Below are 13,811 nucleotides of genomic sequence, written 5' to 3' on the forward strand. Positions count from 1 at the left end.
GCCTAACTCGTCGTCAATCTAGCATCTACGTTGGAATATTTTATTTTCTGACTTTATCAATGTATTCGTACTAGATATATAAAACCCATTTGCTCCGTCAAAAAAGAAAAACACTTTGCTATAGCAATAGGATGGAAAGGAAGTTGCATGGAAAGCGATAAGCTCGCGTGAAATTAAATATTATTTATATAACAACTAAATTAGATTGAAAAATACTATTTAGGCAATGACCAAAACAAGGCCTCATTTTACCACCCAGACATACATCCACTTCATTTTGGTAAAATTTAGATATCATTAGTTGATTTAATTAATATTTTTTCTTGCTTTTTTCTGCATGGATTTCGAAGATACAGCTATGCTATCAAGGGATATTGCTCAAGATAATACGAAGCCAACAATCATAATCTATATACAAATCTATCTTAAATAAAATATAACAAAATAATCCGAATCTATCATACAGTAAATAAATAAATAAGTGCGGATTCAGAGCGATTAAATCTAAATTTAAATACCAAAATCCATAATCTCAATATTTAGAAAGTCATCAATTACAAATTCATAGTCAATTAAAGAATTAAAATTCTGCAATAAAATTGTCAAGTTTGCTAGTACAAACTTTAAGCCTGGGTCATTTTTCATTCCTAATGATCATATTCGTTTGGAAAAAAAGTAAAAAGAGATATAATCATGTAGACAACTAATGTTCTGATTATGGTCGATGTCAACTAGGTCTGTATATCTATGGGCAGAGCATGCAGCATTATGTGTACCAGACCATGCCTTGGAAGATTATATATCAATTAACAAACGAAAAAAATATGTGAGTCAGGAACACACAAGTCAATGCAAGTGGAACTAGTAATAATCCATCTTAATCCTCTATCCATTAGCAAATGGGTCAAGTTGGGAAGATTTCCGCATGAGCTCATACACAGCCAGACCGTGATCGAAGCTGATCTCCACAATTTTCTGGATTATAATGTCAGGGGGTTCAAGTAGCATAAACTTGTTTTTCAAATTCGAATCAAATTTATTGCGATCAAGTTTCTAGGAATAATCTGCAGAGAGTTTGCAAGGATATACACACAAAAGGATATTTTTCAAAGATATACATGAAAGAAACTTTAATACCAAATAAATATCAGAAACATTCAACTAAGACCATCAAATTGGGTCCCAAGAAGATTGTTTCCATCGTGTAAACTAAGACCTCTAAAGCATACTAAAGGAGATGCTCATTATCTACATTACTGTATATCATATTATACAAAGGTTACAACTGAAATAACTACTCACAGAATAACTGAATGTTGAAGTTTTGCAACGATGACCTGCTTATAGAACATTCTTGTACGCATGAACAAAATCAAGGCAACAATAGACCCAAAAAGACTCACAGCTGCCATAATGAGAAAAGATAGCATGAAGCAGTGGATACCTGTGCAAGTGCTCTTGTCAGATGTAGATGCCTCCATGTCGTATATATATCCCACAACCCTTACAGAGAGGATATAAGATCCTAAAGGGCTTGCAATGGCAATGGCGTTAAATATGGTGCCAAAATGCCTTAGACCAAATATTTCTGAAGTGATGATGGGCATTAGTGACCACTGAGAACCATAACACACAGCAACCAGTATAGAACCAACATACAGAGCACCAGGAAGGCCCGAAGATATTACTGCATGACCAATGCTCATGGTTCCAAGTGTTATAGCCATGAATATAGGCCTAGCGTAGCCTTGAATGCGGAGGAAGTAATCAGAAATGTATCCTGTGCCAAAACGACCAAGAAAATTCCATATACTCCATAGAGAAATTAAGGTACTTGTTTCCACACTTGTGTAGCCCAATGAACTTCCTATTTGACTAATATTATTTACTGTGGCTAATCCTGAACCCATACCGCATGCCATAGCTAGAAACAACAACCAGAAGTCACAGGTCCACATGGCCTGCAAAATATTCAAGTTCTCTACTGTTCGGGGCATTTGCGCATCTCGCTCAGGGGCCTCATGCCAATGTGCACTACTATCGCTCTTCAAGCAAGACTTCCTAGGCGGTAATGCATCACTTTCTCTTTGCCCGGTAACTTCTGATGGATCAACATCATTTGTCAATAAGATCCTTTCATGGCTTGAGGTTTCAAACTGAATCCTAGTGTCCCTCATATGACCTCTAACAACAATAGCTATCGGGGAGGAAAGTAACATAATGAGTACTAGAAAAGTCAGAATGCGGGCTGGTGATCCCATAGTCCCTACATTCTCCCATATGACAAGAGCCATAATATAACCAGCAATGATAAGGGCAATGAGGGAAAAGCCATCCAAGAGTTGCTTGTTATCTCCTCCATATGAGGAATGAACGTTCACAAAATACATGAGGACGAGTGGGAGGAAAGCGGGCAGGACTGCAAGCATTAAAAGAAAATAACTTGAATTTCCGCTGTAAAGCGTTCGGTATAACTGGATTAGTATTACCGCACTGAGACCAAGAAAGCCCTAAACAGCGAAAGGTTAAAATTGTTAGATTGTACTCTTAACTAATCAATAAAGAAAAAACATAACTATATTAAAGGGATAGCAGAAGCTTACTGCAACAGTAAGTTAAGCTAGTCTTAAAAAGAATCCCATACAAGAAAAAGTTGGCTATATATGATTCACAACAGATGATCAGGTAGGTAAAGCATGCTTACATAAGAACTTTGATCGATAAGGCTGGTTTCACACATATCTTAGAATGCTTAGCATTCATGAATTGTGAAACTTTCCTTACATGTGTTAAAAGTAGCATAAGAACTGCAAATGAGAGTTAAGATGGTCAGCAAAACTATCCCGTAGTGTATTTGGTTTAGCTATTATGAATTAGATATGAAGTAAACTTCCAAATAATGTATGTTAGAAATACATCCAGGAATTAGATATGTATTAGACTCTTGGGTAACTACCAAACTCTTTCTTTGCAACTTCAAGAAATCATGGAAAACTGACCTTTCTAGCAATGAATTCAACCCACCGTGGTGATATTGGAGGTACACTTCTATTGATTTAAGGGATAAGATAAGAATGTAGGCATTAAAAACAACTTTGCAAAATTTCATGTTTCTTCCATCCTAGAGATAATTTTGAATTTTGGATGAAAACAAGCTCAAAAAAGCACCTCAAAAAAATCATGTCTTTTCTTGGGTAACCTAGAAAATAATATATTTCAGTGATTTCTATGATACAATATCCAAAGTACGTGGAAACTACATCTAAGTAATTTTCATGAATTTTTCTCCCTATGTGACCTTGTATCTCCTTTTTTTCCTTCAACGTCAGGCAATTGGATATGTGTCTATATCTGGTTCTCACGTCTGCGTCCATGAAACATTAGCTTTTATCCTTTTTTCATGTCTAAAGAATGCATTTTGAACTCTTCCCTAGCTATGTTGTACAATCAAGTCTCATTTGGGCTATTCTTCTATTTTATGTGATCCTCTTAGTGGCCAATATCCTAATTTCCTTATAATTTTCTAGAGCTACCAATGCCTTGGGAAAAAAACTCACCCACTTTTCCTATGCGATTCAAGAGAACACTAGGGAACCCTAAAAATGCAATGACAACATGAATAATAACATCTTAAACTATACATATGTATAAATATAGAAATTATCTGGAAACTAAAATTTCAAACTAATATGATCAAGAAATGAGTTAATAAAAGATGACATATGAAAGTGTTGTCATAATTGCAGGTTGTTGAAAACAAATATAGAACAAAAATTTCTGCATACAAAAGTATTGGATGCCAGGTGATGGATCATAGCTAGCTTAGTAGGATTAGAACTAGCTTCATCAGATTGCTGTGACATTGTCTAGAGCAGCCATATCTTGTTTCCCTTTTGTATGCTGGACTAGGAAGGAAATGCCAATGAAACATGACCCTGTTGAGGGAAAGTGGAAGAACATGACATACTCTAGAACTACAAAACAAACATAAACCAAAATTTCTGCAAACAAAAGTATGGGATGTCGGATAATGGATTGCTGCTAGCTTAGTTGGATGCTTCAATAGTGTCTGAAGTAGCCATATCTTTTTCCCTGAGTGTTGGACTAGGAAGGAATGCCAATGAACATGACCTCAAGTAAAACTTGACACACACTAGAAAGCCAAATGTACTAGTACTGAGACCCATACTGATTGCTTGACAGTATGGTATGGTACATAATTGTGTCGTGTCATGTCGTTTCAAGACATACCGAAAAGGAAGAGCCAAAGAGGAGGGAGAGAGAAAGGAGAGAGAGGAAAAGAGAGGGAGATGGGGATGGAGGGGAGAGGGAGAGTGAGGGAGGGAGGAAGGGAGGGAGAGGGAGGGAGAGGAAGGGGGTGAGAGAGGCCAAGAGAGGGTAAGAGAGGCCAAGAGAGGCAGAGAGAGGGTCAGAAGCCCTCGTCAAGATAGGTGTTCTCATATTTCATTTCGAAACAGAAGTCTCTTCTGTTGTTATTTTGCTGTTTCGAACTGAAGTCAGCAACTATTGTCGACTTTGTTAGATGTATGCCCTAGAAGCCAATCTGGCTGACACATTATTAATTCTAGGGACATAATTTTGTACTTGACTATTTATTATTGAATAAATAAAAGGCATCTTTTCATTCATATTATTTATGTGTCTATGAATCGTCCTAGAAATTAATAAGATGATGATACATATTCTCAAGAGTTGAGAATTTGAGCCATGTATCATTGGTGATTAATTTCTAAATGCTCCTGATCAATGGATCATCACGAGGACGGTGATCGATCCGATCAGTGCACAGATCACTTTCCTTCTGGATGGACGAGACTTGAGTCCACAGTGTAGGGACACTGAAGTGATAGTGCAGGTGCTTGTTAGAGAACAAGGGTACTGAGCATGACCAAGACAAGAAGTCACTTGGATGTCTATCCACTCGTCAGTGACTTGCTTGATGTTGCAGTAGTGTGACTGGTCCTTTGACCTGCGGTGCTTCGGCTACTCACAGTGAGGTTATTGTAGTTTGACTGCACACATACATGGTCTCTAGCCATATGGGTCCATGCAGTGTAGATTGGCTGCAGTAGGTTCACTGTAGGAGTAGGGTATGCACCTATAAGGAATCTATCGACCTTGATAGAAGAGGAGTGATCCTATGTGATTTGTTAGACTGAGTTCTAAGACCTTGGCCAGGGCAGTAATATAAAGTGGAGAAAGAGTTTTCCACTATCGAACTCGAGTCGAATAAATCTTGACATATGACAGACGATGGGGTTTGACGAGTTGTCCATGACCTCCGTCCTGTAGGGATCCACGATAGTAGGACTGTATCACATGTTAACTGCACCTAGAGGTTCATCATTCCATTCTGCTGGGTAGCCACTACATGCTGCTAGGTGTCACTGGTGGATGGTGGGACTCACAGGGATTATCTCGATGATCGATAAACCCTAATGAGTTGAGTTGGAATCGTTCCAACCCATTGAAAGGAGTTTTCAATGATATAGTGATAGAGATCACAATATATCTCACTACCAGTCAGAATAGAACCTATGGGGTCACACACACTAGAAGTATTGACCGATCCGATGGTTGAAAAGTGATTATGAATCACGAGTAATCAATTCGATTGATAAGAAGTTGAAGAAGGAAAGGGAATTAATTAATTGGACTTGAAACAAGAGTCCTACTTCGAGTAGGACTCCTAGAGTCCTAATTGGATTAGGACTGGGAATCCTAGTTGGAGTAGGACTGGGATTCCTACTTGGAATAGGATTCCTGCAATCCTAATGAGATTAGGAGTTTTGAATCAAAATTGGATTCCTACTTGGAGTAGGATTCCTAGAGTCCTAATCGGATTAGGACTTCGAATTCAAATAGAGTCCTAATTGGATTAGGACTAAAATTAAATATGTCCTAATTTGGATTAGGGTTTCTTAAGTCACAATTAATTATTAACCTAATGAATCAATAAGACTCCTAATTGGATTAGGATTGAAGAGTTCAATTGAGTCAAAATTGATTGGATTAGGACTTACCTAGATTGGATCCTAATTGGTTCACCCTTGGGCTAAGCCTAATTGGATTAGGGCTTGACCATATTAGGGCATTTCAAACCCTACTTAATGTGGATTAGGGTTTACCATGAGGAGGGAAATATGCCCCTCCCTTTTCCATGTGGAGAAGGGAGAAGAGAGGGGGCCGGCGCCCCCTCTTAGGTAATTACTCTAGGGCTCCTAGATTGTAGGAGCCCTAGATGGTTATAAAAAGGGGCAAAGGGGGCCGGCGCCCTAATCAAGTGAAACTCCTCTCCTTGCTGCCGTACACCCTCTCCCCTCTCCTTGGTTCAGCCGCCATCAGCAAAGGGAAAAAGAAGAGGAGGCGTCTCCCTCCTCTTGGTCTTCTTCCTTGGCTCCAACGCAGGGAGAAAAAGAAAGGCTGCAAGGGGCTTCGTTCTTCTTCCTCTTCTTCCTCTTCTTCATCCTTCTTCTTCCTCCTCTCAAACACAATCAAGGGTTGATTGAAAGAGAGGAAATCAGCCATCAAAAGAAGTCTTTGCAAGGGAGCTAGCACCCCGGGAAGACAAGAGAGCTTTGATCGGATCACTGCTTCGTGTGGATACCCGTAGAGGCCGGGCACTTGAACGGCTTCAAGCGAACCTTCATCCTAGACCACGAACTTCAGTTTGCGGTGATCATCTACCCGCACAAGGTGAAGATCTGATCTTCTAATGTATTTAAAAGTTTTTAATTCTTATCTAACTACGAACGGTTCATGAAACAACGTTCATGCGATGAACGTCGATCCCGCTTATGCCGATTCCGCTGCCATCTGAATTTTTTTTTGAAATATCAGCGGCATAGGCGGGTTCCCAACAGACTTCACTAGGTCCTTTTTTTATTTGGCCGCTTCAAACTGAATTTGGCAGCAGTTGTTGACTTCACTTTCCCTCTCCCCTTCCCTCTCCCTCCCTCCCTTGCTCTGCCTCTCCTTCCCTCCCTCTCTCCCTCTCCCTCTCCCTCCCTCTCTCTTTTCCTCTCTCTCCTTCTCTCTCTCTCCCCCTTCCTCGCCTAATATTTTGAACCGAGGGGCAAAACCATGCCGATTTGCCCATGGTATAATTCAGTACACCCCAAACTGGATGCTTCGGGGCAGTATGGCGAACCTTGCTCCTTCAATCAAATCTAGGATTCGCTTGGGAGAAAAATCTACAACTAGTTTCCAGATCTGAAAATGTAAAACTGATAAACAGGGAAAGATCCAACAAAGATATAAAGCTTATGTACAGAACTCAAGGGATTATAAAACTTTATTTGAAGAAAACTGAACTGCCTAGGCTTGTAACAAGGATCAGAAAAAGGTTTCTTAACAGAAGATTATGAGCCTATCGGTGACCTTTTTGCAGTTCAGATATGTGTTTCTGGATGGCTTGCTTTTGATGGTTATGGCTGCTGCTGTGCTAAACCTGAAAAGGGATTGCTAGGGCTGTGAGGTGAAAAGATTATGGCTGAGGGTAGATAGGTTCAACAATAGAGAAGGGAGAAGAGAGAAAACAAGAAAAGGAGAATAAATGCCTAATGATCTCACACTGTCAATCACATTCATTCAATTGTACCTCAAAACCCATATCCCACATCTCCTACATAGAGAAAAAATGAAGCTCTTTTTTTCTTTTTTTTAAAAAAAAAATATTTAACTTTATAGCACATAAAAAGAAAAATATTAAAGAAGACAGCAATAAATAGGTTCAAAACTGTACCATTACTGTTCATGCTACAGCGTCATGAACTATGCTGCCTCCTTTTTCAAATACCTTAATGGTCTATTTGCCTACTAATTAAACATATGACAAAGTTCTTGCTTGACTGCTTTCATACTGAGACTGAACAAAAGATGGACTAAAAGCAGGAAATATACTAAAGTAAAACTAAGTCTATAGCAAAGTCTGAATGTTATTACTTAGACAACAAAATTTGCACCCAATAAGGCTCATTAATACTCCTGCCAAGGTGCAAAGTCATCAATATCATTCTAGAGGCTCGGATGCATATTTGAATGCCTCACACACCCAGAATCCATCGCAATCCCTATTAGCTTTTCCCTGCTTGGAAATGTTCACCTCCAATGAAAAAGGTTACGACATCTCTCAATTAGCTCAAGGTTAAGCTATAGTTTTTCTATGGTGATATGTGCTATCTAATGCTGGATGTCCACTCCATTTGACCAAATAATTTTGACATCCATCGCAATAGTAGAAATGGTCCTCTCATCAAACAAGATCCTCAAACTTGTCCACTTTTTCTTTCTTATGATGACTGAGGTGGGATGGGAAGCAATGGAGTGCGGAAACTAAGCATAAGGTAGATACAAAAGATGCAACAATAGAACTATCAACAAAAAAAGGAAGAAGGCTTAAAAGATGTCGGCAGCAAGTTTTTTGAACCAATACCATGACTTGTATTGGTCATATACTGGGTCAGTGCGGTACAATACCCGTGCAAACACATGATACACAACATTGTTTTGCTAACATGGTGATACCCCCAAATCCAAAGAGACAGGAGGTGGGAGGGAGAGAAGCAAGGGATACCTGATGGTGATAATGGATCTGGTGTAGCGGGTAGAGATTGAGGCAACGAGATCCCCACCTCCAATCCCAACTAGAATTTAGATGTATGCGATGAATTAACAAGAGATGCCAGAAGGGTGATGCCTGAGGCGGCCATAGCAAAGGCATAGGCAATATCGACAAGAAGGCTTAGGGTCTCAGAAGGTTTGGAGTGGGAGCCATCAAGGGCGACAGTGAGAGCAATCTGCTAGCATGACTGGTTAAGGCGATCGATGGGGAAGCTCAATGTCAGGCCATCAAGAAAAATTGAAGGGAGAGAGAGAGAAGCAAAAAGAGAGAGTTCGAAACTAAGGATTGAGGGGGGATGGGGGTATTATATAAGATGGTCAGTTTAGCCCAGTTCGCCCAGTCAGTTTGATTTGTTTTAGTCCAGTTCATCCAAATTTACTACCTACATCATTTTTGAGAGACCAAACCATCCTAGTTCTTGGCTAGTTCAGTACGGTTTGCTCTAAATGACCCATTTTGGGATGGTTTAGCAATCCTGAGTCTACAGGCTCTTAGTAGAATGTCAAGTCCTCCATATTAAACATAGGTAAAGAATTAAAACTTGACAAAATGGGATAATACTAATGGTATCATACCATTCCACACCAAACCAACCCTAGTACAAGGTGTGATGTGGTCAAACTAAAATAAATCGATGTCTTCTATGATTAGTAGCGCAGCTGGCTCAGCCAGTACCAAGCCCAAAATAGTCGATTTGGTTTTAATTCAAAAAAAAAAAGATGGAGAGATCCTAACACTAATCAGTATGGGCTGGTGCCATCGATGATTTGGCTGGTACCAAGCCTGACTTGATTGTTTTGGCTTTAATTCAAAAAATGGTAGAAAGAAACCAACTCTCTCCTTTGATGATATCCTATGATTTGGGTTTGTATGGCTTTTGGCTGGTACCAACTAAAAATATTATGACTTACAAACATGTTGACTTGCCAACAGAAGCACCAATCAGATTCATGATTTCCTACCACACATCTCAAAAACCCCTAAGCTTCTATTGACAACCTTTAGGTATCTATTACTTTGTGGATGATAAGTAGTGAAAAATTGGAATGTTGTGTTGAGTGGTTTCTAGATTTTACATCCGTATCTAAGACAAAAGTTTTCGGGAGACTATTTAATCAAACTAGTCAGAAAAGAATAATACGTCATGTTCATGAGCTATATGAACTAGAATCCATGAGTCCTAGTGAAAGCCTTAACTGGGACAACATCACTAGCGGGCAAGTTAAAACATCTAGTCGAGTTTTCTTTCTTCCCATTTAAACCCAATCTCCCCTATGATCTAGATGTGGATCTGAGCAAAATATCTAATCAAAACTGCAACTATTTTTGTTGTAAAAGCAAAAGAACTAGGCGCTAACCACTATCTTCATTATAGCCAAATGTCTCATCCTTATTGGCCTTGCTCTCTCTCCTAACTAACTTCTAAAATAGCTAGCATCATCCAATAACAACCATGATCTTGGCAACAAATTAAGATAACTCCAGTAGGCCCCTTTTTTCACTTGCATAAAAGTATCTAGGTAGTAAGAAAACAATAATAGCAACACCATTTAATTGCACCAAGTTTCTCACATCACAGAGAGTTTGCCTCTTAATAGGAAAGTGGCATCATCATAACAGTGCTTTCCTTCTCGTGCTCGGAGTAACTTTCTAGTTTGCTATGGTCACACCCAAATTGAAGATGACCCTCTAGTACCCATTGATCAAGATCCTAGCTAGGATCTCACAGATCATTAGGTCATAATGCGCTTCTATAGATTAATGATGACATTGAGAGAAAATGTTGATCGACTACCTACAAGAATGACCAAGGGCAACTTCAAAACTCGTGCCTCTCCTATTTATTCACCTGGCAGTGAAAGGTAGTAGCATCTGAAAGTCCCTACCATAAGCTGCCAGAAGTTTATAAATGGAGACTTCAATGTGAATATCAGGTTGGCCATTTCCAATAAGCAAGGTGCTACATCTGCAGACTCGAATCTGACCATCAATTTGGCTGTTACCAATGAGAAAGGTGTTATAAGTGGTGACTTCCATGCTGACAACTCAATTGGGTGTTTCTAACAAGGTTCATTGCTCGCATCTCATAAGGGAAATTTCATTAGATTTGTTTGTGATTAAGGTCTTCTTGCAAGTCCAAAACATTCATATCTAATTTTAAGATTATATGCTTCGTGATTCTTTTCCATTGTCCAGGAAAGTACTTCATGCAGTCTTAGATTTTTATCACATCAAAATGTAAAGGTTGTATTTCAATCAAGAATAAAGCGAGAATAATGCCTGTAAATAAAATTTGTTCTCGCCAAACAAGCTCAAACAAGGGATAAGGGAGAAATGGTTATTCTGGTCAAATTTATTTATTCCTCGAATAAGTATCTCAAACAAGATTTTTTCAGATAAAGGAAAATATGGAGCCGGTACAGAACATACTTATTTCCCTACCTTGTTTGATAATTTGGCTTCCTATTTTGTGAACTATTTGAAGTTACACCGAGCAGTAACCACCCAGTCAAATTCAGAAACATATCTAGAACAATTTTCTTTCTTGGAAATTATTCGGACTGCAATTTAACAAAACCACATATCGGAGCATAACTGACTAAATATATATAAATAATTTGAAGGGACCAAAACTGTTTGAGCTATGCACCAGTCTAAGCCTCTAAGATGTGCATATTAAATACTGGATACAAGTATTGGCCGCTGGTTACATTTCACACATGCGCAATTTATAGATATCAAAATTAGTTTCTCTATTAGGGACAATTCACCAAACAACAGCCAGGCATGCACCGTAGAAAAAAAAAATTATCTGCAGAAACTCACATATCCATATGGAAATATTCAAATAAGAAAGGATGCAAAGCAATTCTTATCTCTGAGTTAAAAGAAACCAATCAAGAAAGAAGGGAGGAGGAATTGGAGAACCTTCATGATGCCGACGACGGTGCCTCGGTAGGAAGGGAAGTTGTGGACGGCGGTGACGACGTTGGCGGTGTTGAAGAAGGTCTGGGCGTGGGCGGCGAGAAGCATGAAGAGGCACATGAGGGGGACGGGAACGCGAGGGAGGGCTCCGGTGACGGCGAGCCACATGAGGAAGTAGCCGGCGAAGCACTGGGCGGCGCCGGCGGCGAGGACGGACCTGGGGCCGGAGGAGGAGTAGAGGAGGCCGGAGAGGACGCCAGCGTTGGCGCCGAGGTCCTTGAAGAAGGCGACGGTGTCGAGGGTAGACTGGTCATAGGACTGGGAGGACTTGAGGAGCGGGGAGTAGATGCCGAAGCAGTAAGCGGGGCCGCTCGTGCACTGGATCCACAGGCTCGCCGCCGTCGCCGCCCACTTGCTGCTGGTCCCCAACCACCAACGTCGAGCCCCCATCTCTCCTTCGTCTCTTCCGTTGAGTCTGGCAGGACAAGCTTTCTTTTTTTTCTTCTTTTTCCGTTCCCATCGAGATATCAATATCATCGTCGCGATGCTTCCCATTCAATGGGACACTCAACCGGAAGTGAGATGATTTTGATGCGTGACACGTGGTCTGTAAATTATAGATTATAACTATTAATTGATCTTTTAAATTTTAACAGACAACTATGCTATACACGACAGTGTGCTCATCAAACCAAGGAAGGATGCGTGCATGAACTTGGGCGGGAGCGGAGGATCATGGGGTGGTATAGCTCATCATAAAAAAAATATATATATAATGTATAGATAAGAAAAAATGTTAGTATTAGTCAGAAAGAGAGAGAGAGAGAGAGAGAGAGAGAGAGAAGACAATACATGTTTGAGAGAAGTAACTGAGGTTACCTAATGATAACCAGGGTTGGAGATGTTTACCGTAGTATGTAAGATCCGCAGTTATTTTTTTTCTCTTGGGTGGACACTCCAACTGTGCACTTTGCCTTCCAAGCCTAAAATATAGGTCCCACTTCTCCCTCTCTCTTTTTTTTTTGGTTTTTTTTTCCTCCACTTTGAATGCGGCTAGGTGCACGCAGGGGTTGCTCCCAAGGTCAAAGGGGAGGCGATAGTATACATACAGAGAAAACAAAATTAAAAAGATAGAATATCCCGTCCATTTCTGGACAAGGGCATACAGGCCGGCTGTCCGCGTTCATTCGCGGACGGTTTGATGCGCTTCCCGTGATTGGGACATGCTGCACGACATGGTCCTTTTTTTATACAAAATGCTTGAATTTTTCTTTCTAGCTGTTAAAAAAAAAAAAAAAAAGGCAGAATGATAGTCTGCCCCGGCTCTACGTAGGTTAGTGCATATGCATAACCCGGAGATTTGCATATTATTCGAGACTTTCTGGAGGAGGTCTCCAACAGGCCATGAGGGCGGTCGAGGTCCTAGGAGTTTTATGCACTGGAATCCTAGGAGTTGTCAGGAGATATCATTGCAGTTTGAAAACCGGAGTATTGTAAGCTGGACATATTTCATGCATGTAATCAAGAGGTAGTTATGGTGGTAACGGAGGGCAGTGGAAGATCATAGGTTTTAGCAACAATCTATGCCAGCACTGATTTTAGGGAAAAAAAGAGTTTTGTGGGAACTGGATCCCTTCCCAAGCTGCTCGTAGGAACTGAAGCTGCTTGAATTTTCCTTGTTCCAGTTCTTAACACATAGCCATCCTGATTTCTAATAATACATTCTGCCCCTGCCTCATCTTCCTCCCACGAAGCGTCAAAGTTAATTTTCACCACACATAGGGAGGAGCACCCAAAAAACCATCTTAGGATTAAGCGACTAATTTAACTTTTCTTTTTCAAACTTAGTTGAAGCGGGCTTAAGCAAGCTATAAATGAGCTGCTCATAAATGAATTGTTCATTTTATTAACCCTAAGTTTGAAGATACATGTATAGCTCTCAACATACATAAGGACGAGAATATGTATATTAGCTATGCACTGAACAGATTTTGATATTTATATAGAACCAAAAAATTTGAATACTTATATAAAATCAAAGAATTCAAATAATTGCTTGATATGCAGTGCTTTGCCATATAGTATGAGACGATAAAAAATATATTTTAAAAACGAAAAAAAAAAGAATGTCGCATACAATTTTTTTTAATTTTTTAATCACAAAACTAGCTGACTTTGCTAATAGAAAAAATTTGACTTTTGAATTTTTCTTTAAGATAGGCGCTTGGAAAAACGTAGCAAA

At 39.7% G+C, this 13,811-nt stretch overlaps 1 protein-coding gene across 1 annotated transcript; it reads right to left on the bottom strand.

The window, feature by feature from the left end:
• Positions 1 to 1,086: 1,086 nt before the first annotated feature.
• Positions 1,087 to 12,105, bottom strand: LOC103715875 (protein NUCLEAR FUSION DEFECTIVE 4-like). The gene is made up of 2 exons (XM_008803653.4): positions 11,573 to 12,105; positions 1,087 to 2,510 (listed from the first exon to the last, which is right to left on the bottom strand). The coding sequence occupies exons 1-2, from the start codon at positions 12,017 to 12,019 to the stop codon at positions 1,299 to 1,301; spliced, it is 1,659 nt and encodes a 552-aa protein (XP_008801875.2). The 5' UTR covers positions 12,020 to 12,105; the 3' UTR covers positions 1,087 to 1,298.
• Between the last annotated feature and the right edge of the window lie 1,706 nt (positions 12,106 to 13,811).

This window comes from Phoenix dactylifera, unplaced genomic scaffold, assembly GCF_009389715.1.
Source record: "Phoenix dactylifera cultivar Barhee BC4 unplaced genomic scaffold, palm_55x_up_171113_PBpolish2nd_filt_p 000182F, whole genome shotgun sequence".
NCBI lineage: Eukaryota > Viridiplantae > Streptophyta > Magnoliopsida > Arecales > Arecaceae > Phoenix > Phoenix dactylifera.